Below are 24,589 nucleotides of genomic sequence, written 5' to 3'. Positions count from 1 at the left end.
TATTCCCACATAAAAATCATACTTACTCTCAAAAGAAAAATTACCACATCAGAAAGATTGTGTGCATAAAACATGCAAGTTTTCCAAGGCTGTTCTGATTTCATGCATGAGTTTTGAGGTGGTAGTATTTATTTATAAGATCTGCCTGCAGTATGTGACTTTGAATTAGGGTGAAGCACAGTTCACACTGTATCCCTTAAAACTGACAAATATAATAACCTACTTAGTCTGGCAGTTGCTGCGGAAAAACACATCGTGAGAATTGCTGCTGAATATCTTCCAGTTGTCTTGATTAATCCCACTTTTTCAGATGCTTTTAAAATGTCCCAGTTTCCCTCTCCATCTTCCCTTTGTCTTCAGCTTACTTTATTTGCTGGAAACTAAATACAAAGTGCAAAAGCAACCAGTTAATGGGTTAGAGGAGACAAGTGGATAATCTTACTTTTCAAAGTAAGCTCAGGCAAAAGTCAACCACTAGTTTATACATTCTTTCTCATTAATAATTTATGCCATCTTGACCATGCTCTGATTTTGCTTAGCCCCATGTGTTCTGGTTTTCATCTTAGAAATGTTGGAAGGTATGCTGTTCACTATGTTCACTCACTGAGGCTATGTTCACATGAAACAGTAAACCATAATTGTGAAGAATCATGGCTTCTCATTCTTGACCTGGTGCACACTGTCATATTGGCTGTGCCTGGTAGCAGGAACGCCTTCATTAACTAGCATCTCATCAAAAGGAAAAGACATAGTATTATATCATGCTGGGTTTCCTATTTTGTCATTGTCCTGACAAGTCAAGTCTAAAGCCAGGTTTTGAAATTGGTTGATAATTCTGGTCCTATTTGAGACCAACAAAACAGGAATTGGGTTTGGATGTAGTATACTTGTCAACTCCTGGTTAGTGGCAGCACTTCTGCTGGTAGGAGGAACTAATTGGGAAAACTGGGCAACATGCACTACAATGCTTGTTTGTGAAATGTTAAGCCAGGATTCCCTGAAAATTCTGGCTTATTGTTTTGTGAGTGCCTGATCTATATCTTTCCAGATCAGTGTGTGACGTAAGATGTTTGGAACTGCTTTGTTTGTGAAAAAGATGTGTATAAATACGTTGTAAGTCAGTGTCTGACTATGAATGTGAAGTTGAATCTTACTGGTCCAAGTCTAGCACTATCTGCTATTCGGTGTTTCTCATATGGTATATTCCTGCAATGTGTGTTTTATATGAAGAAAATGTGTTTGGAGGAAACATTGTAAACTGTCATTAGCAAGAGTACATTTTTTCTCTATATTGTCTAATGCTCTTGAAATATGGAGACTAATTATGGGATTTTTAAAAATCCCACTTAGTAAGCCGATCTCGTTGGCCGCGGTAACTAATTCTAAATTATCTGTACAGTGCAGGTGTTAAGTTTTGCATGTGATATTGCAGGACTGCTTTAAATCTCTTATGACAAGATTTATCCCTGCTGGTGTCTATACCTAGTAGGAAGAATAACACTCTTAAGGGAGGGGGAGAAATCTGTCATGTTCAAATACTTGGAAAACACAATAACTTCAGAACCATGGAAGACTGCAACAAAAACAAAAAGGCTGCATATACAAGCGATTGAAGGAGTTTAATAGCTACCGGAAAAACTGATACATTTAGTTATGGTTTTTTTCCTGGTGTAGCTTTACGAGAACATTAAAGGACAATGAATACCTCTTTTGTCAAGAAGCAATGAACAGAGGAACTTCCTATTCTTCACAAATATGATCTCCCCTTGTGCTCAGTTGGATGCTGAACTGTGAAGTAATAGTTAACAGGGACAGGAAAGAGAAAAAAAGAATGAGGGAGTGAGTGAAGCTTGTGCCTCATATTTTTAGATCATGTTTTTAGTATATATCTTTGCTTTGTAGTACACAATGTGAAAGTAGTTTTAGTGATTTCCTCCATAACTCAGAGAGATTCAGCATTGTTCCTGTGTAGGCAATGTGCTGGTAGACTTTACTCTTTCAAGGAGCCAGATATGCACAGAATCACACATATATATGTGATACCAAAAAAACAAAACAAAACAAAGACTTACTGATTTAATTTCGCACGATCTTAAAAAGACAAACAAGAAGCTCAAATATATGATTCTACTGGATATCTACTTTAAAGCAGTAGAAGCTACTGTCTTACAACATAATACAGTGGTCTGTAATGCATTGTTCTTTTATTGTCTGTCTCAGCTACAAGGAATCAGCTTAATGTAATTTAATCTTCTTGTTTCTCTTTTTAATTGTACAAATACATGATGGGTGGCATATAAGCAAATTTATTTCTCTGCAAATTGAAAAGAATAACTCTTTTCAAACCTCTGGTTAAATGAGTTTAATATTTCAAATTATGTAATTTCAAAACAATTATTTGAAAACAGGTAATAACAGAGGTAGCATAATTGTACATCAGCAACAACAAAATAGTCCAAATAAATACCCTTGTACCAGTTGTGGGAAATGTTGGTGTTGTTTTTTGGGGAAGTTGCCCGGCCACTCTTATCTTAAAGAGAAAGGTTAACAGTTACCTTTAACAGTTAGCCTTAAAGGTTACCTTTATTCTGCCAAAGATTTGTTCTGACATTTGCTACCATTTAAAAAGTAGGATTTTTAAAATTACTCATTGTGATGAAGTTTCATAAGTTGATGTAGTCGTTTAACAAAGATAGAAAATAACCCTCAGGTTAACAAAACAATGTGTGCAAAATAACGTATGGATATTGAAAATCATTAATGCTTTATTAACACCTTCGCAAGGGCCAGTGTTCAAGTTGCAGTTGATGGCTTTATAGGGCCCTTTGTGTCTTTGTGCCCTGTCACTCAAATGTCAAGAGTGTTGCTCTGCCAGTGACTTTGGAGAAGATTTGGTTTGAAGTGTTTCTAATTTAAACCCCACAAAATCAAGATGAATGTGAGGATGCAGCAATTATACAAGAGCAAGTTCAAAATGATTTACATAAAGTGGATGTTGAAAAGTACATTTTAAGTAGCTCATGCAATTCACTCTACAGAAGGAAGCTCGGATGTGTGAGTAAAGGTAGTTTGTTTGTCTTGGTTCAATACCACTGTATGGCTTTATGCCAGCAAAGCTTTTGTAATGCTTCCCTCTGCTCATTTTAATAACGGTTATTTTCTAAGTGCATTACCTCATATTCTGGCTACAAGCCAGATGTACCCTTTTGGAGAGGAGAAATGCCAGAAATGTTTTACTTCCTATCTATTCATCTGTACTTGTTTCGTTTTTTTAAAACCTACTGTTTAAGAAAAATCAATAGTCTTCAGTACCTCTCAAGAGAGGTTAAAACAGTACATGACAGGCAATGCATTTTAATGACTAAAAACTAATTCCAAGCAAAGCTTCTGCATGGGGAAACTCAGTTATGGAATAGTGCTTAATTTCTCTTTCTCTTTTATGTTTATGCAGCTTGGGTACATGGTGACCCCAGAAAAGTGGCTTATCCAACTGACAGCTATGGGCAGTTCTGTGGTCAAAAGGACACACCTAATGAGTGAGTACTGAGGCAAACATTTGACTTCACCTTTCATGAACCTGTAATATTCACCTTCTATCTCCAAGAAGGCTTGATGGGAAGCTAGAGAACCTTCCTTCCTATAGGTAAAGCCTATTCACTTTCATTAAAGGTTTGGACAGGCCAGCAGTGCAAACAAACAAAAACAAACAAACAAACAAGCTTCATTTATATACCGCTTCATACTGCCTAAGCAGTGTCTAAGCGATTTACAACTGTAAGCTAATTTGACAGTGGGCGTTCCTTCACTACATTAACTTGAGTTAAGGATTATAAAAAGCTGAGTGATCAAGGCAAGACCACTGAGCAATGAAGACTGTTCATAATTCAGTAACTTATTATTATATCATGAAGCCAAATGATTAGAAAACGACTGTTAATAAAATGCATTTGATATGATTAGCCAGAGTAAGCTGGAATATTTAATTGACATGCCCTCTGAGAAATCACTACATCATTCCTAAGAGAAATTCCTGTTAACTGCATGCCATTTATGTAAACTAACCACACTCTACTCTGCTATTACCACGAGCCAACAATTGTATAGCAAAAGAAAATTCCAGCATTTACTACAACCAGCTTAAATTAATGTGCTTTTCTCCCCCTACTAGAAATTCCTTTTGGCTCTGGTCTGGATTCAGTGCCAAGTGCCTCTTCTAATTTCACAAAACAGTACAACCCTCTTGTAATTTCCCCACATAACTGCTATTTTTAGTGCAGAAGATAGCTTCAAAAATCGTAGAACTGGCATAGCCCCATAGGTCATTAGTCTAAGTAGGATGTCCTATAGCTAAGGCCTTCTATAGAGTATTCACTTTTTTGAAGGCTTGGGCAGCCTAACAGTGCAAGCCTATATGTCTGCTGAGGGGCAGTTAGAATGCATTCATAAAATAGTTAATATGACCAAGAACCATTTCAGTAAATATTAATCCAGTTGAAATTGTCTTGAATTTAAATAACTTCCAGTTTAGGAGATTGGGAATTACTTAGTATCAATTTCATCCTAACTTTGTCCTGACTTTGCAAAAGGATGGGCATTGGATCTGGCATTAACTTAGCTTTCCCTTTTGCTCAAAGCATTTAATAAACAAAATAATGCTGGCTAAATTCTTTGAACAAAGCAGTGTAACTATAAACCATGATTGGGAATCATGCAACCTTCCAAATGCTGTTGGACTGCAGCTCCTAGTGTTTTCCACTATTCACTATGCTAGTTAGGGCTGCTAGGAATTATAATTCAACATCTGGAGCACCACATGATTCCCATCCTTCATATAAATGCTTGGTTATATGATTATTAATATCATTATTTGTGCATATTCATTCCATAGAATCATAGAGCTGGAAGACCCCAAGGGCCATTCAGTCCAACTCCCTGTCATGCAAAAACAGACAATCAAAGTACCCCCAACAGCTGGCCATCCAACCTCTGTTTCAAATCGTCCAAAGAAGGAGACACTACCACATCCTGAGGGGGCATGTTCCACTGTCAAACAGCTATTATTTCCTGTAGTAGAGGTCAATTCCACCCCGTCTTATCCACTGGAAAAATATTTTGAATATATCACTGAGTACATTTTTCATTAATATTTTAAACAACTGATTAAAAAATTACAAAATGACATGGTCATATAACTCATTGTAACATTGTTGTTGTTAATTGCTGTCAAGTCAGCTTGGACTTATGACAACTCTATGAATGAGAGATCCCCCTGGTCAACTACTGCCCTGCTCAGACCTTGCAAATTCAGGACTGTAGCTTCCTTGATTGAGTCTATCCACCTACAATGGGGTCTTCATTTTCTCCTACTGCCCTCTATCTTACCAAGTATTACTGTCTTTTCTAATGAGTCTTGTCTTCTCATAATACCATTACAGCTTATCAAATATGTATTCCTCACCACTGGTTGTACTGGGACTTGGGAGTTGCTTTCCAAATACAGCCAAATGACCACCCCTACCTTAAGCCAATTGCCCACAGTCTCTCAAACAAACCAATGTTGAGTGTTTATTTTGAATTAACATACTACCTTTCATGCTAGTATCAGGTGACATTGATTGTCACTGATGCTGTTAAGTCTGTTTGTATTAGGCTTCCTTTTTTATTGGGACTGCATGCTGTGTTAAAAACTGTGAAAGCATCTGTTTCTGTTGTATGTATGGCAATAAGAGGATTCTTGGAGTGCAGTATATGAATTAGTCAGATTCAAAATATTGCATTTTAAGTATATGAGGTATGTGTGAAATATTATAATTCTGTTCTTATTTACACAGAAGTTGTACCTTATGTTCACTCAGACTTTTATGTATGTAACTGTACACAGTATTAGAACTGAAATGTATTTTTGTATGTCCTTTCATGGGAGATTTGCATGTTTTAATTCATTTCAGTAAATACATATTTTAAATGATTATAAGGATATGCAGAGGTATGTTTGAGAAACAAATAAGTGAGAAACAAAAAAGTTTCATATAAAATTGTCAATTGACACCCAACATACAGGTCCATTGCTGACACAGACCAGAGATTTATGGTTTGTTAAGTCCACAAGCTGGCTCTAGTGAATTACAGTCTAATTCATGCCTGGAGAGAAATTAAATTTGGAGATGGATGCTAATCTTTTTGTTATTGCTATTTGAGTGCCTCAGCATACTGCAATAAAATGTAAATAAATGTTCTATTGGTTTCAACAAATATTACAGCATGTAAATATTTTAGAAGATTTGATATTTTTAAAAGGCAGCAGTGTTCATAGGTTTTGAAAAAGCAGGGACTAAACTACAATAATGTAGAATTAATTCCATTTTGTATTACCACCAGAAGTCCTCTAGGAAATCTCTCTATATGGTAATCCATCTATTTGTTAACTTCCATATTATAAGCCCTAAATTTGTTCTGCATTCAGAGGACTGTACAACCAGCATGTAATGCAGATGACCTATAAAGAAGATAAATCTATATGGCTGGTATTTACTGTTCTGCATAGTTATTCTATTTCCCCTGTATTCACATCAAAAACTAGCAGCCATTTCAGCTCCAAAATAAAGTAGATATTGGATAATGTGTTGTCCAAAGTTGTACAAAATTAGAATTTTTCCACTGCCTGAATGTAATTAACCATGGGTCCTGGTTACATTTATGTATTCATTTCTTTTATTTTATATCCACTTTTCTCCTAAAATGTTGTATTGAAGCTAGTCACTAGTAAAATTCAAATACATTTGGTTTTATTCTAAAAAGGTAAATCTGCACAACAGTTCTACTTTTCTACATTATAATTAATTTTTAAAATGACATGGAACTTTTTTAGTCCCAGTACTAAGATTCTGGAGATCAGGGTTCAGATCCAGGCTTGTCCATGTAAACCCACTGGGTGATCTTGGGTAAGTCACCCTCAGAGGATGGCATTGGCAAACCCCCTTTGAAGAAACTTGCCAAGAAAACCCCATGATAAGGTCTTAGGGTAGCCATAAATCAGAAATGACTTAAAGGCACACAACAACAATTTACTGGAGCAAAATGGTAACTTTATGACCAAAAGATTCTTGAAAATGTTTCAATTCTGGCATCAAAGTGGATCCAAGGTTTTTATCATTTGCTGTCATGTAAACTGGTCACAACAATCTATCAAGTGATTTGGGGCCAAAATGTAATAGTTCTCGGACTATCCAAAGAGCTCCATAAGATAGTTGTACAGGTTCAGTGGTAGCAGTTAAGAATATTTTATTGTATGCCATCATAACCACAAAGTAGGTCTTCGGATGAGCCCTTGTCTCTGTTACTTATAGCCTGTACAGACTGGTATTATATGCCAGTGTGGGGGCTTGGCGTGCACACATCGGCTGCCCCCATGCCAGTGTCACACTGTGCACCCAACCACATGGGCAGGGGGGCCATCACGGCACTCCATTTAAACACGCTGCACCAAAGGAGTGTCCAAAAGTCACTGCTACCACTAGGGCACCTTTTCCGTGGCATGAAAATGAACTGCTTTTTGCAGCTTCTTTTTGCACTGCTGAAAGGCCAGATCGGTGCTGCTGCATGTGGTTGCCACAGCCCCAATCTGGCAAGGAAAGGGGTGGCACGGAGTCGCTTCTTAGGGGCAGTTTGCTGAGCCCCTTACTATGAGTTTTCTCAATTCACATAGTTGTTGTGATTCATTGACAGAATCTGTAGAAAGCAGAAAATCAGCAAAATGTTCACAAACTCATACACTATCTGTCTTTCCATTTGGAATGGGAAAATGTGTGAATGGTCCTTTAATTCCACGTTTTCAGAACAGTGCAGCTGCTAATGAAAGTCTGCCTTATCCTTTGTCTATTCCTTGGACAAGATAAACAGAAATGAATGCAATAACTTTGTTTCTGCCTTTCAAATTACATGTCATCTTTAGAATGCACTTTCTGTTTTCCCACAAGTACAGGTATAAACCATATTTGTACTAATGACAGAAAATATCTAATCCACAGGCAAACAAATTTTGATTGATTTTTAGTGCCATCTTGTGATTAACATAAATTCCAACAACTTCTTTGTACTGAGGTGTGTGTGTGTGTGTGTGTTTGCTTGAACAACAAAATATTGCCTGAATAGGTGAGAAAGATTTCAGCTATAAAATATAGGCTAGAGCAGTGATTCCCAGACTCAGGTCCTCCAGGTGTCTTGGACTGTAGCAGCCAGAAGCCTCAGTCATCTTGGCCAGTGGTCTGGGATTCTGGGGGCTGTAGTCCAAATACCTAGAAGGCCAGAGTTTGGTAACCACTTGGCTAGAGCACAACCTGGGAGCTGTCGCATAGGGCATATCGACCTCACCAGAATTTGACTTGATAGGTACTAGCATGAATTAAGAACACATGATATTTTAAATTTCTTAGTCTGCATCTGCCCTGGAGAAATAATACAGTTTGATAATGCTTTAACTGCCATGGTTCAGTGTTATGGAATCTTGGGATTTGTAGTTTGTCAGAGATCTCTGATAGAGAAGGCTAAATATCTCACAAAACTACAAATCCCAGAATTCCATAGCACTGAGCCATGGCAGTTAAAGTGGTGTCAAACTCTTATTTCTGCAATGCAGATACAGCTTTAGTCTCAGTGAGTACCTTGAATTTTGCCATGGTTTTTGAATTTTATGTATGGGATATATATTATTCATACATTCTGTGAATTATTGCTGTAACTAGGCATAAGGTAATAATTTTATGTCAATTCCTCTTTAGGAACAAGACAATTTTGTTTTATTTTAACATTCTGAAATGTGCCAGCCCTATAGTGCTAATAAACCTACAGTGCCCTACAACACAGGTATGTAATATGTATTCAAAATTCATAGATTTCCTCTTGGCATAATTACTTCTAAGATAAAACTGTTAGAATTACTACTTGCTTTCTATATAGTGGAAATAAATAATAATGAAGGCTGTAAGTACTATGTATGTTTGCATCACCATGTTTACCCAGAAATTCCCAATTAATATTTTTAAGACAGTGCAATAAGATGGAAAAGAAAATTGTTTCACCATTCTGAATATGACTTTTGCCAATGTTTTGAAAGGTGTGGGGGGAAGAAATATTTTGAGTGCTGTCAAATTATTACTGGGTATGTTGCTGTGTGAATATCTGTACCGTGTTATTGTTCTCAGAAAAACAAATAATTTGAATTATTTTAAAGGGTTTTTCCCTTCCAGAAAGAAGTTTTGGAAAATATGTAATTCCTCTGACAGCCAGAAGTTGTATCAGTTTACATTCAGAAGTTAACAGCATTCTCATTGTTGTCTCTTTGCACTGCTTTTCCTTATTTACACCACCTTTTGGCTTGAAAAATCATTTCCTGGATGCTGGCTCTCTGTTTCTCTTATTAGAGTGGAAGAGAATAAATAATTGGCTGATGCTGCTTATAGCAAATTTATGGTACTACAGTATTGACCCCAGATTTTTTGAAAGATTATTAGCTACAGCTCTAGGGACCTTGTTAACAACATGATAGCTTTGTACTGTGCTAGATAACAATTCTGTGTTTTTACAAAGTGCCTGTGCTCATATACACTTGGAAATGACAACATTTCCTTATGGTGTCTTCTCCACTGACTGCCGATCCAGGGGCCTTTGTATCTTGAAGGTATTTTTGAGGCAGTTGCAAGAGAGGTGGTTGCTAGAAGTGGACATGCAAAAGAGTACATGGGAACTTAAGCTTATGTATGTTACCTTTGATTGTATCTGTTGCTACCATATGATCTGTAATTTTGGCATATTCTGTAATCCAGTCAAATTGATATCCGTGGTTAAAATTACAGTGGGCCTTTGGTGTCCTATGGGGTTTGGTTCCAAGTTTCCCCATGGATACTAAAATCCATGGATGCTCAGGTCCCATTAAATACAATGGCATAGTATATAAAATGGCAAAACCAAGGTTTACGTATTGGAATTTATAGTTTAAAAAAAATATTTTCTAGCCATGGATGGTTGAACGCATGGATAAAAAGATCCATGGATACAGCAGACTGACTGTAACTTAATGTTACAAATGAACTATAGATCAATGAGTTACTTTAAACAAACCTACAGATAGACAGATAAATGTACTGGATACAAACCTTTTGATGTCCTCAAATATTGGATTCATATTATGAAGGATGAAAAATAAATCTCTTTAAATGAGGTCATATGTGGGGCATTAAGATGTAACATGTCCCCTAGCAATACCTATGAAATACTGTATAATGTCCCTTCTCCATTTCAGTAATTTTCTGCAGGTGCAATAGATTTTGAGACCAGAGGTTAACCCCCATAAGATTCAGTGTCATTTGATTTTCAGGTATTATGATTTCAGGAAAAATTAAAGTAATAACAAAGCCTACTCTACCCTAGCTTCAATCTGTGTACGTACTTAAAGTAGTGGAAGTTTAATTTGCTTTTGTCTGAGCTATGACAACAGCAAGTGGATTGTACTCAAGGTCCTTTATAAGAGGTCAAGCCATTTTAACTACCAGGATTTATTGACTGGTATTCATGTACCATCAATTTGATACTAAGTAAGCTATGTTGCATTGATATCCCTTAATGCCTTTGCAGGTGGTTTGGATCAAGGAAGAAAAAAATATTGTGTTGGAAAAAATCTTGGTTGAAGTAATTCATTAAAAAACTTTTAAAAAATTAAACATCTAATATTTCTACCAGGCAGAAAGTCTTGGGAAGATGGTGTCATTATGGAAAAAAACTCAACCATCTTTTTTCACTTGTTTATCTAGAGACTGTGAAGGGGAGAGAAAAATTACTGTGTCTACTTCTAAGTGCTGTGCTAAGCAGGCAATCTGATAAAATGAAGTGTTTCTACAGATGACACTTTTTCTTGTCTAGCTGCTTTGATAACATAACTTTCTCATCTTCCAGTGCTGCTCTGAACAATGTGATTTTTTCTTGTCTTAAAGCTTTGTGTCTCTAAGTGCCCAGACAGGTTTGCAACTTACATAGAAATGCAGTCTTCCTACAGGAGCTATTGGGAGTACTATAGACAATTTTGCAAGCCTGGCTTTAATAAACCACGGAAGGTGAGCATAGATAGATATTACATTCTATTACCTTTCATTTTACATTATGGATGATAGAGATGTGTTACTCCTAATGCAAGTGATGTCAACTTCAGTACAGCCAGGGCTGGATAAGGGGAAGAGTCTTTTATTGGTACACTTTAGCACTAAAATGGTATTTTACACACACACACACACACACACACACACACACACACACACACACAGAGTATTATATTTTAAGGGAGCAAATCTAAGCTCCCAGGGCGGTAACTGAGGGACCACTGGACATTGTCAACTATCTTCTGCACAGGAAAAGTGAGGTCTACCATTAGAGACCAGTTCATTGCCGTGTGGTCCTAGATCCTACTTTCTGACTCCTGAAGTACACCATCAATCTCACAAGACCTCATAAACACCCATTTTTTAAAAAAAACATTCAGATCATTTGGGGATGATTTTTCAGATAATTTTTCACCCGAAAATGTTCAAAAAGAGAAGAAACCAGCTGTAAATGCAACAGTTTAATTCCATTACCCTTTCCCCCAGAATTCCCACCCCCTTTCATCCTGAAAACCAGCCTAAAATGTTAACCAGAAGTAATGTTAACCAGTGCAGCTGATAGGAACAGGGGGACATGGGAATAAAAATTGACCCTGTGTGGTTGCCTATCCAGCATATCCATTGTATCATCCACAGTGCCCTTACAAGTGATGTAACTGAAAATAGAGTTCTTTGGGGGTGGTTCTAGAGCCACCTTTTCCCCCTGAACTGGAATGGTGTGCAAGCATTAAGCTGAGAGAGCTACTTTCTCTCCCATCAATGTCAATGAGGGTGAATGTTTCTTAAATGATTGGGTGATTTTAAGTAGAAAAACAAAGGAAGGGTCTAAGCACCAAATTCTTGAATTAGGTAGTTCAACAAAATAACTTTTTTCTATCTATCACTCAAGATTGACTCAAAAAAATCTTTCTCCCTTCCTTTATCTCAACAGATGCACAAACATATACCCCATGCCAACACACATATACACACTCTTCTCTCTTACCACCACTAGTCCAGCAATTAGAAAACGTTTCACTGATGCAATCACTTTATATTTCTCCCCAGCATCCCTTGACCACTTTTGAGCCTCTTCCCCTAATGTCCACCTTGCAGCCTCCATATGCAGAGTGAGAGACAAGGGTGGGGACAGAGTTTACCAGACTGTTGGGAATGCATTTATTTTCTCCTTGTTTCCCCCCAAATTTTATTGCCATGATGGCTGGGCACGTTGAAGAAGATAAAACTGACCATAGTGGTTTCTCTACAGAGCCTTTTATAGGAACAGCTCTCTATATAAATCAAAATGTAAAGTGGTTAGAGCTTTGGATGGTGCTATGATTTTTAGTATACTCATTTGCCTGGTGGGATGTGGCAAAGATACTTCTAAAATAGTGGCTACAAGGAGAAAGTACAGGAGAGCATTAAGGCTATGTGACTGGGCTGGGCTGGCCCAGCACTAGAAAAGTTCATTTTGAGGCAGTGGTGTAGAGAATAGCAACTGTATTCAGAAAGTTAGATATGAATTAGCAGATACAATTCAGTACTGCTGTTGGGATATTTTCCTGAAAACCCAATGTAGCACGGCCAGCGGGAAGAGAATTCTAAGGGATGTAGTCCAAGGAGTATTGTTTCCAATGATTTTATATAAGATTAGGCATAAGAGTTTATTTCTCTTTTGATTGATGGAATAAGGGAAAGCATATTAGTCTTGGGGATTAATTAATTAACCTTGCACTCACACCATAAGTTTGAAGCAACTTAGTTGTTTCGTTTTTAAAATTAAAACCTGCTATAATATTCTTCTCATCCTGAAAACCCCTTACTGTGTCCTGATTGCAGCCTTAAGTTAATTATGCTAATTGTGTTAAAAGATAATTTTATTCTATCTGAGATAAGGACAAAGCCACCTGCTGAAGCATTTTCTATTCAAAGGCATGTCTTGATTCCTGCTGTTCTGTTTTCATTGTTAGCAGGATGCCACAGAGGCATGGTACCATGCTTTTCTCATTTGAATGCTCCATGGAGGCTTCGATCAAAGAATTTAGAAGGATGTTTTATTTTCAAAATGACCTGAAAGTTGAATATTGCTCAGGGTTGGGGGGTTTTAAGAGGGGAAAAAATTAGAAATAGTACGTTGCTCAGATGTTTTTCCTTTGATTTCCAGTCTGTGACCCAAGTTATGCGTGATGAAGATTGTCCTTCCATGATCATTCCAAGTCGGCCTTGTAAGTACCTTGTGTAGCATATATCATTCTTGCAGTGCACACAGTCTTCCTGTCATATTCAGATATTAACAAGGTTAGTCCACTCTAATCCTTGGGTAGTATTGAACTCAGTTTACACATAATATCAGGATTATAGGACAGGGTTACTATATTTCAGTTCCTCAAATCTAAGCATTTAATTTGCATGTTGTGCTATATGAATTATTCTAATTTTCATTACTCATATTGAACCCACTAGTTGTTTGATTTTTCCTAACAAAATGTTTCAACCATAGCACTATTTTTATAGTAACAACTAATCAGAGAAAAAGAAAGTAATGCTTAAAGTGTTGGACCTAGAACAAAGAGATACAAGGTCAAATTCCTGCTAGGTCATGGAATTTACCATGTGTTTTCGGACCATCACTACTTCTCAGTAAATATGTTTTATGGCTAGGTATTGATTCTCTACCTTGGAGGGATTAATGGGGAGAGGGCAAACATGCAGTGTAACTATGTACATTCCTGGTAGAGTACAAACAAAACAACAGTAATGACAAGAAATACACAAATTTAATCTAGACAATGAGGAAATAGAGAACACCCATACCTAGGATCAGACATTGACCAGAGTGGTGGCTGCAGTCAGGGAAAAAGAAGAAGACTAGGAATGGGTATGACAGCTATGAAGGAGTTAGAAAATATTCTAAAGAGTAAAGATATACAAATGAGTACTAAAGTTAGAATTGTCCAGGCCATTGTATTCCCCATTGTCATGTACAGATGTGAGAGCTGGACAGTAAAGGAAGCAGACAAAAAGAAAACCAATACATTTGAGATGTGGTGCTGGAGAAGAGTGATTAGGATCCTGTGGACAGCCAACAAGATAAACAGATGGGTCGTTGAACAAATCAAACCAGAACTCTCCTTGGAAGCTAAGGCGGGATACAGACCACGCCTTTGGGGCGGCCTGCAGCTGCCCCTTTGCGCCACGTATTGGAGCCAGGGCAGCCACAGTGGCAGCCCAAAGGCTCCAATCCAGCCCTTTTCGGGACCAGGGAGAAGCGGCAAAATGCCGCTTCTCCCTGGTCCCGAAAAGGGGTGTCCTTGGGGCTTCATGTCCCAGGATGCCCCGGGGAGCCACTGCCAGGAGAGAAGGGGGCCACTCGGCCCCTTTCCTCCGGCTTCGTTCCCGTAGCCGTTTGGTGGCTGCAGGAATGAAACACTCCCCAAGAAGGAGCTCCGTTTCGGAGCTCCTTCCAGCGCTGCTGTTAGGCCTCCACAAGTGGCCTGACGTGGCGTGAAGATGTCACGCTGCTTAGGGACATAGCCAAGGGGGGGGTTCTTGGGGTCTGGACCCCCCCTTCCATTAGAAAAATGAATGGTGTGTGCAGCTGCGCCGCCGCACCCAAGCCCCATTATAATGGTGGCACTTAGTCTGGAACCCCCCCCTTCCTAAAATCCTAGCTACATCCCTGCGCCGCACTGCACCATTTGGACATGGCACGGTCGTGACATCATAGTGGTGGTGCCCATGTACACAGGGCATCACCATTATGCCGCAGTAAATATTAGGGTTAGGGAGCATGTAATGGTGTGTGCTCCCTAACTCTAATATTGGAGTTGGTACACTGCTTTTTGGCAGTCTGTACCGTGCCTCCGATAATCAAATTGAGGCTGTTGTACTTAGGTCACATGATGATAAGGCATCACTGGAGAAAATAATAATGCTAGGAAAGTTAGAGGGTAGAAGAAAGAACACTGGACTCAATCGGGGGGCTACAAGCATGACTTTGCAGGGCCCGAGCAGAGCAGTGGAGCATAGAGAGTCTTGCAGATGTCTCATCCACAGGGTCGCCATGAGTCTGCATCGGCTCAAGGACAGCTAAAAACAACAACGATAGCATAGCCACTTCCTGTGATATTCTTGGCAGATCACTCTAATTTGATTTTATTTACTTTTTGCCATTGATAATTTTACTGATGGAAAACAAGATACAGATCCATGATGGTACCACAGGTAGACCCTGAGCTTTACAGCCATCTTATTCTGAAGGCAAAATGCAGAGAAACGTAAAAACATAAAGTGTAATTTTAAGGTGAAAGCAAGGTGTTATTTCCTTCAGAATATTTTATCATAATTAAAAAGATTTCTAGTTTAATTTTATTCATCCTATTCAATTTTTCACACAATTCACATGCTAATCAGTTCACTCATGCTAGTATTGCTGTGAAAGCAACCAGTTGTTTGTTGATGACCAGATGAGGTGCTGAGAAATGTTTGTACTTTCCATTCCCTTTCACCTCGCTAATTGCATCTTCCCACCAATATGTTCCAGCTGTGGCAAGATTCCTGGCATCTGATGAAAATTGGCTGAAATCCACAAAAGCTTTTGCTAAATATTTTTTTTAGTCTTGCTAGACACTCAATTAACAGAGCTACCTCCTTAAAAACTCTGAAAGATATTCCTTTGAATCCAGCATGTCAGACCTGTTTTCTCCAACTTTTCAAATTTTATTTCCACTTCTCCTTGATGTAGATCCTTTCTGTATCCTAGGTTTCACAGCTGTTTTGTTTTCCTGCTGTAGTATACGCTGCAGAAGGAAATGCTATACCTAATAAAAATAATATAAATAATAAATATAATTATAGACAGTAAATTATTTATGCAATGGCAAACCCCCTCTGAAGCAACTTGCCAGGAAAACCCCATGATAGGTTCATCTTAGGGTCACCATAAGTCAGAAATGACTTGAAGACACACAACCACAACAAATACATGTTTACTTATGTGTTTAGATCCATTTAACTTAGTAAAACATACGTGTGGGTGAACACCCATAGCAAGGCAAATAAATGTGGAAATGGTCCTTTAAAAAAGAGTTTATAATTTCTCTATCATTGTTTGAATCCGCTTCCTTATAATCTAAGGCTGCCGCCACACTGAAGAATTAATGCAGTTTGCCACTTCTTTAACTGCCATGGCTTCATCCTTTGGAATCCTGGGATTTGTAGTTTGTCATGGCACTAGAGCTCTCTGATACAAATGGCAATGCCTCCCACCCTGGATTTCTGTGTTCCACTATTTGCCCTTGAAGCCTTAATTCCTCACTTTATTGATCCCTTTCTTCACCTCATGCTGCCACACCTCCTTTTCTTTACACCTTGCACCCACTTTTGCATGCCCTACCCTCCCTAGCCCCCATCTTGTGTCACCATGCATCTGTGCAGTTTCCCTTGCATCAAGTGCTGCAGTTCTCATCATCTCTTCCTTCCCCTCCACCGCTTGCTTCACTTTACACCATTGCCTGTCTGCTAAAAAGGCAGTGACTGTATAAATTTACCAGTGCCACTTTACAAGCAAGCACCCAAGAGAAAGCGCTACTGCTGCAAGGCAAGAGCAGTAGGGGAAAAGGGAAATCAGGGCTGCATCTGCATTGCAGAAATAATGCAGTTTGATAGCACCTTCACTGCCAAGGCTAAATGTTATGGAATCTTGGGATTTTTAGTTTTGTGAGACATGTAGCCTTCTCTGTCAGAGAGCTCTTGTGCCACAACAAATCACAAATCCCAGTATTCCATAGCATTGAACTGTGGCAGTTAAATTGTTATCAGACTGCATCATATCATATCATATTTATTTGTATCCTGCTCTTTCCCCCAGAACTGGGATTCAGAGCAGCTCACAACATTAAAATATAAAAACATTATTTCTGCAGTGCAGATGCAGCCAAAATGAGATGGGGGAGGTGATAGCAGGGGCAAAAGTAGAGGGAAGAGGTGAGATATTATAGATAAAATAGCAATAATGGGTGGGTTGGCTCTGTTTCTCCTGTATCTGGAACTAGGTGGATTTTAGTTGCCATTCATAAAATGGAATATGATTTTTTTTCTGGATAACCAGTTAAAATGCATAATGTTGCAACATAAAGCAGATCACTAAAAAAACAACTGATTTGGTGGCACAAATACCAATATGAAAGGGTTAGTTATTCTTGAGAGACTGTGGGGCTGGACAGATTGGGAGAAAGGAATGAAGACCATGGCAACCAAATGCCGCAGCCTGGTGTGTTCTTTTTAGGCCACACGTGAGGTGCCATTGGCATGGCCGCAAGCCATGATGATGTCTGCATGACATGGTGCGGTACTGTTTGAGCGCTGCGCCATGCATGCCCTATATGGATGGGCGCACACCAGGATGGCAGCCAGGGTGCGTGGTAGGGTTGCTGAGCATATAAATGCTCAGCCCCTGCGCACCCCTAGTTCGGGCCCAGGCCAGTGCAAAGCACCCATCTGTACAGACCCTATATTCATTGCCTGAAAAGCAGTGCCATACTTATTTTGTGCAGAACAATGGGATAGAATAGTGACTGTACATTTTCCCCATATCACAACTCCTAGTAGTGCTTGTAGTTTAGTGAAGTCTTAGAATTGTAGCCAAGAATTTTAAGTGTCTCTCCCAAACTGCAACTCCTAGAATTCCACAGGAGGCAGCCGTAGCAATTACAGTGTAGTGTGATATTCATCTCAGTAAGGAGGCTGTGGCCCTCCACAATTCACCGTCATCCTCAGTGTTCAAGTTACTGCATTCTCCTCCAGATAATGCAGAACAAGACACATGCCTCCCTCAGATGTCAGCCAGCCCTTAGTGCCCTGGAGTAAGATGTGCAACCTTGCATTTCCATATCATTTGGCCACTTCTTATTCTACTCCTAGTGTGACAAAGAACTGGCCTTGTATACAAAGCATGTAGTCCTGTCAATTTCACATTTTATATGAAGTAAATTATATTTCATAGGGTTTTTAAAAATAAAATAAAATGTGAATATGCACTCGAATTCTGGTGCCCACATGTGGCTTTTGAAACAGAAAAAAAAATATTTAACATGCTTCTGAACTGAGGATGAAAGGGAAGAAAAGCACAAGCACCTAAGGATCCTCTGGTTACATCATTATTGGCACAGGACCAAAAAAAAAAAAAAAATGCAAGGGGTCTATTTTTCTTTACCTTGCCCTTTAACAGTGCAGTGAGTGGATGCCACAGGAAAGCAGGATACTTGAAGACTGTGTTGACTTTTGCTGCTCTCTGTTTTTCCTCTGGTTAATTTGCAAATTGTTTTCCTGCAATTGCTATTGCTTGCTAAAGTTTGACTTAGAATCAGTCTTCCTTCATCCATTGATCTTTCCCCTCCCTTTCTTTCTTTACTTCCCCTTTCCACTCTAGTTTTATGAGAATGTTTGCATGGGACCAGTGAGGTCCTTTCTCCCTTTTCTGCATCTCTCTCTCTCTCTCTCTTTCTCTCTCCTATGTGTTGCGTGCAGTTAATAGGTACCATGATTTCAAGCAGTGAAACCCAGAGCTCTGCAAACTAAGGAATCGTTGCAGTGGCAATCATCATTAGGAAGGCAAGAATGTGTTAGTGCCATTTTCTAACTTGATGATAGAGACTTGTGGGTAGTAGAGGTTCAGATGGAAAGAAAAGACATTCCAAAATGTGTACAAGTCTGTTAGGAAAAAAGCTGCTTGAGGACTAAAAATGTTTTTCAAATAGTACCAGGTAAGACATTAAATGTGGTAGTGAGAGTCATCTGGCAAGAAGGTCATGGAGAGTGCAAAGGAAGGGAGGAAAATTGGGGAAATGGTGCTTATAGTTTTAGTCATGCTGGTACATTGTATGCACATGAAGCTGTAAGGATTTTGGCCCAAAGTCAATGTAACTGAAAGTGAATATGATTTTGCCACCTGTATTTTCAAGAGGGGGGGGGGGGATCCTGCAGACAATATTATGGAACTACCAGTATCAACTAGCACAGCTTTGTATAAAAGAATGGGTTTAACACCACTAGAATATCTATCTTTCTGTTTAAAATTCAGGCTTTAAATAAGGGTGCAGCCCTCTAGTATGCCTCACCATTAGCTAGGGCTGCTGGGAGTTGCAATCAAACATCATCTGAAAGACTGCTTTGGCCACTTCTGATTTAAACACTAATATTTTCAGTTAGGAAAAGAGTTGACAATTATTCAGATGATAAAAGGCAAGGAAAGGGAATTTAATGTTTACCACCTCTGATGTAATCTTAAGAAAACTCCACCTTCTGGAGGTGCTGTGCATGGGAAGATATCATTTGCAATGGGAGATATCTTCCCAGTGGAGGGATTTTCCTCACAATGGCAGCAGTGGAGGAACAAATTACAAGCTTGCTGAGGAGCCAGTAGTACTGGCTTCTGCAAGGGAAATGATTTCCTTTTTTAAAAAGGGAACAACAATAGTATGTTAAAAGCATTATGCATTTAACATCATATTTACTTTGTCCTTAGCGAAAAGGTTGCCATCCTATAAGTACAGTCAGCCCTCCGTATACAAAGATTCTGCATTCAGCCAACCACGGTTTGAAAATATTCACACAAAAAACCTTCCAATAAGCAAGCCTTGATTTGCTATTTTATATACGGGTTGCCATTCTACTACACCATTGTATATAATGGGACGTGGACATTCATGGATTTTGGTATCCACAGGTGGTCCTGGAACCAAACCTCAGCAGATGCCAAGGGCCCACTGTAACAGTTCTGTTCAAAATGGGATAGGTGCAAAATAGGTACCATAATATTGGTTGTATTTTTAAGATAGTTTTAAAGAGAAGCATAAAAGCATAAATTAAGTTGGAGCACTTATTGAACTGAATATAAGATGTAAATGGAGGATTAATTATATAACAACAAGGCACATCACTTCTTTGTTTTCACAGTTCTTAAGAGATGTTTTCCTGATTTCTCCACTAAAAATGGTGTTCTGACGGTGGCCAATCAAACTACTTTCAAAGATGGAAGAGGAAAAACAAGGAATGTAACTGATCTCAGGGAAGCTGCAAAGTATGGATTATGTGTGTTTGTTTGCTTTTACTACTTTGCCCAATCTCTTTGTCAGATGATAATTTGATTGCCTAGGTGCTCTACTGTATGCTCTTTTTAGAGCACACTTGTCCCCAGATTAAACAGAAGATGGATTTTCACACTTTTCATTTGGTTATCTCAGCTACATCACACTCATGTTTGTATAACTTGCTCATGGTGTACTTTTTTTCTTTTTTTCAAATATGGGGAATTAAAAGCAAAGAAATGAAAGGCATGGAAGTGCTTAATTTGTCAGCCATTACCTGGTCTCCTGGCAATATTTCAACTACAGATTCTAAGACCTAAATATATAAGCAGCCTTTACAGATATTCATCTGTGTTTATGCTAGGAATGTAAATCTTGGCTGATTTCATTCTCACATATTGAAAACAAGATATTTAAAGTTTTCACCTAGTTAATGTGGAATTATGAGAGTTTGTATACATTCTTTGATTTGATTTTTGATTTTGATTTTTTTGTAATTGAGGATTTTTGATGAAAATTTAACTTGTGCAAAAACATTGTATTACATAAAGTATACAAATATTTTGTGCAAGAAAATATTTCATGTAAAATATAGTGTTTCTTTATGTCAAGAATTAACTTTTTTTTAAAAAATATATATACTGGTTTCAACTTGCTTAAGGGTAAAACATTCTTCCAGCAGTTGACAGGCTTTGTTCCCTAAATGGTTGTCTTTATGTATCCTTTTTCTCCAAGTATGGCAAAAAATACTTGTTAACACCTGTAACTTTGCAGAGCAATAAGTTCAGCACATGACAGTATGTCAGAGAATATATTTATTGAACTCTGCTGTATTTGGATACTACACTAACTATCATGTTCAATGAGACATGAATGGGCCTAGCTTTCCCCTAGGCTAGTGCATTTTTCTTGTCTCCTCCTCACATGCAGCTGAGAAAAGAACATAAGATCCCTTGTTTTCCAGTTTTCATTCAATAGAGCTTGTCACCTTATACCAGCCAGAATATTGGCTAATCTCATTGTGTGTCTTAAGTCATTTCTGACTTATGGAGACCCTAAGGTGAACCCATCATGGGGGTTTTCTTAGCAAGATTCATTCAGAGGGGAGATTGCCATTGATGTCCTCTGAGGTTAAGAGAATGTGACTAGCCCAAGGTTACCCTGGCTGATGATGCATTTGAACTCTGATTTCCCAGAATCCTAATTCAACACTCAAACCACTACACCACACTAGCTTTCCCTGGCTAATCTTAGCTATGGTTAATTTCAAACAAGCATCTGTTTAAACCATTGTTTGAAGTTGGGTTGTCTGAAACTAATTAACATTTACTACAGGTTTCCCAGGTTGAATTGATATGGCAAATTGATGAATTACATCAAAAGCAGAAGGAAAAGTTCCAAGCACCTCCTTGTAATATAATGATTACTGGGAGTAATGTGATTAGATATCATTTAACATTGTTACACCTTTAACTATAAATATAGATATGCAGCTATGCCACAATTAACAAAGTAGATTTATTACTGGGAATGACTTCTTTAACAGAACATTTTGTATCAGAGGCAGAAATATCATGGAAAGTACACTCATCCCTCCACATTTGCGGCTTTGATTATTTACAGATTTTATTAATATGTTCTCTCTAGGAATCTCTAGGTCCTCCAGTGCACCTCTGTGGTCAACTTTAACCAAAGGCCACACTGAAGGACCTAGAGATTCCTAGAAGTAACACTCCACTAGGTATTTGTAGCTCCTCCAGAGCAATTGTATGAGCAATGTCTGGCAGATGTTGACCACAGAGTTGCACCGGAGGACCTAGAAATTCCTAGAGGTGTTCTCTCAGGTAAAAACATAGTGTTTTTGTTATTAGTGGTTTTTCCACATTCATGGGGAGCCTGTGCCCCTAACCCCAGTGAATGTGGAGGGACGAGTATACAGGAATAAGTTCCTACACTACAGAAAAAAAGAGCAGTTCAATGTGTTTGAGCAAATCTTTCATCCAAAACTTAACGCTATGCATATAAAACATTCATGTCGTATAAGCCTTGCATAAGTAAACAAAAATATTTTGAACATTCTAGAACCCATTTGAAGACTTACTCAAAAATGGCTTTTTATTTCACCAGCCTGCACTTTTCTTATGATTTCCATCGTGGTAGCCATCATTCTTTTTAATATGCTGGCAGCAGCTGGTGAGGCAGACTTACTTGCTTTCCTTTTTCTCTGTGCATGCTTTCCCTTTTCATGCATGCTCAGTAAGGGATCCTGACAGCTCCTGCTTTTGCAGGCAGGTACACATAGTTACAAGAGGATCAGATAGAGCAGAATCCCATTCTTTCCAAGATCAAGCTTTAATGAATTTTTAATTGCAGGCACACTGCTGCAACCCAACACTGAAAGTTGTGCTTCTCCAGCCCTTGTGCACCACCCTCTCAGTGCCATTGCCACTAAAAAACACTAGCTAGACAGAGTGTAAGGAAGAAAAAGCAGGGCTGGACAGTCATAAAAAGACTTCATAAGGAGTTTCATTGTCAGAGCCTTTTTTAATTGACGTATGTCTGTATATCTGGCATGTTTACCTAGAAGTAAGCCCTACTGAGTTTATTGAGATTTGCTTCCAGGTAAATATGCATTGCAACCTGAGGCCTTTTCTGCACTGGCCAGGATACTCCCAGGAGCAGCCTGAAGTATCCTGGCTCTGCAGCTACCCTAGCCTGCCTCTGTTACCTTGGCCTCTGCTTTTATGCCAGAGGCTGTCTGCACGTGTATCCTGCTGGGCTACCCGATGGATTCGCCACCAGCCATGGGTCGCTCACTTCTGAGATCAGAATGAGGCACCCAATGGCAGTCACACACTGGTTGCCTTGTTCAGATCTCAAAACAACCAACCCTTGGTAACAGAGGACATGCCAGGTGGCCCAGTGGGACACCCATGCAGATAGCCACCATGGCATGAAAATGGAAGGTTCCAGATCTTACTGGAAGATCAAGAGCAACAGGTAAGTTTTTACAATGTGATTTAACCATGCCCTGGTTCTGGTGCTGGGCATGCCAGACATCATTCGGACTGCCCACATCAGAATCAGGGTTTGAGAACCATGTTTCATCCAAACAGGACTACACGAGAATGGGGGGGGAGGGGGGTGACCTTTTGGCCATGCAGACAAGGCCTAAATCCTTGAAATCTGTATGCAGTTTCATTTTTCTGTAGCTGATTCTTGTTTTGGTCCCAAACCCAGAGTAGCATTATCATAATATAGTTTTATTACTAACGATGTCATTTCATGTTCCATTTTGCTGGTAAACCAATGCTATGGACAGAGCCATGATTTTAAAATATTTTATGATATAGTCTGTCTTTTGCTATTACAGTAAACACTTAAGTTGCTTGTTTAAAATAAAGTATGTAGTCTACATAAACTAAACCTTCTTGCCCTTTTCTTTTTAAAGTGGCATCAATAACGTTCTTGATGCAAGATCAGTTGGGATGAAAATTTTTGAAGACTATGCCAGTTCTTGGTATTGGATTTTAATGTAAGTTATTATTCACAAGAGGTCGCATCACTTCCATTCAATGCCTACATACATTAATGTTTTGTTACAGGTTTTTGGTTCGTTGGTATTGCCATAACAGGGAGGAACATATTTACCATGATAAACAAAACTTACCCCTTGTATAAATTTAACTATTTACTTCCCTTTCCATGCAAAGTCTAAAAACTTTGAACGTGGATTTTGTTTCACTGCTTGACTGTGGTACCTATAAATAAAGCAGATGCTCTGCTTGTTTTGGTTACAGGGCTATGGTCATTCTGTCATCTAATTTTAAAATATAGACCAAGTTAGAGAAGATGCTTCACAAAAATCTTCTTGTTTTTTAATTATATTGGGTGAGTGGGTGGCTCGTATGACTGGCAATTGGCTGCTGATTTTATTTAAACTCCTGTGCCTTGTTTTCCAGAGGTCTGTTTATTGCAATGGTTGTCAGCTTGCTCTTCCTCATCCTTTTGAGATTCATCGCAGGGGTTCTTTTCTGGATTTTCATCTTTGGTGTAATTGGGATTATAGGATATGGTAAGTAAGAATATTTTCCTTTCCTTCACAATGCTACTTACCCTTACCTATAATCCTTAGAGCATGCGGTTTGAAGATAAACCATAGAATATTAATTATGAATTTAGTGCTATACCTTCTGTTTTCAATGGCCCACTAGTTCAGCTATTCCCAGTAAAGTGCTAAACATAATGGTAATGGGTCCATTTGTCTTCTTCATTCAGCAGGATAGAAGTGTTTTTTCAAAGCCCAAAGTGTGCAGAGCCTTGTTAAATGAAAGTGGATGCTTGCTAGTGAAAGTACAAGACATGTTTGTGTTT

The 24,589-nt window shown here is 38.6% G+C and overlaps 1 protein-coding gene across 2 annotated transcripts in view; it reads left to right on the top strand.

Moving 5' to 3' along the window:
- Nucleotides 1-24,589, top strand: part of LOC149316427 (choline transporter-like protein 5) — a 231,355-nt gene that overhangs the window by 174,357 nt on the left and 32,409 nt on the right. For both annotated transcript variants that reach the window (XM_089515462.1, XM_089515463.1), the window contains exons 4-10: nt 3,452-3,536; nt 8,778-8,862; nt 10,986-11,105; nt 13,294-13,354; nt 20,085-20,208; nt 23,667-23,750; nt 24,178-24,290. In XM_089515462.1, coding sequence (XP_089371588.1) covers nt 3,452-3,536; nt 8,778-8,862; nt 10,986-11,105; nt 13,294-13,354; nt 20,085-20,208; nt 23,667-23,750; nt 24,178-24,290 — 672 coding nt within the window. The remainder of the gene's footprint in view (nt 1-3,451; nt 3,537-8,777; nt 8,863-10,985; nt 11,106-13,293; nt 13,355-20,084; nt 20,209-23,666; nt 23,751-24,177; nt 24,291-24,589) is intronic.

This window comes from Sceloporus occidentalis, unplaced genomic scaffold, assembly GCF_023333645.1.
Source record: "Sceloporus occidentalis isolate IW3139 unplaced genomic scaffold, rSceOcc1.0.p SCAF_3, whole genome shotgun sequence".
NCBI classification, from domain to species: Eukaryota; Metazoa; Chordata; class Lepidosauria; order Squamata; family Phrynosomatidae; genus Sceloporus; species Sceloporus occidentalis.
This window is presented reverse-complemented; position numbering and strand designations above follow the sequence as displayed.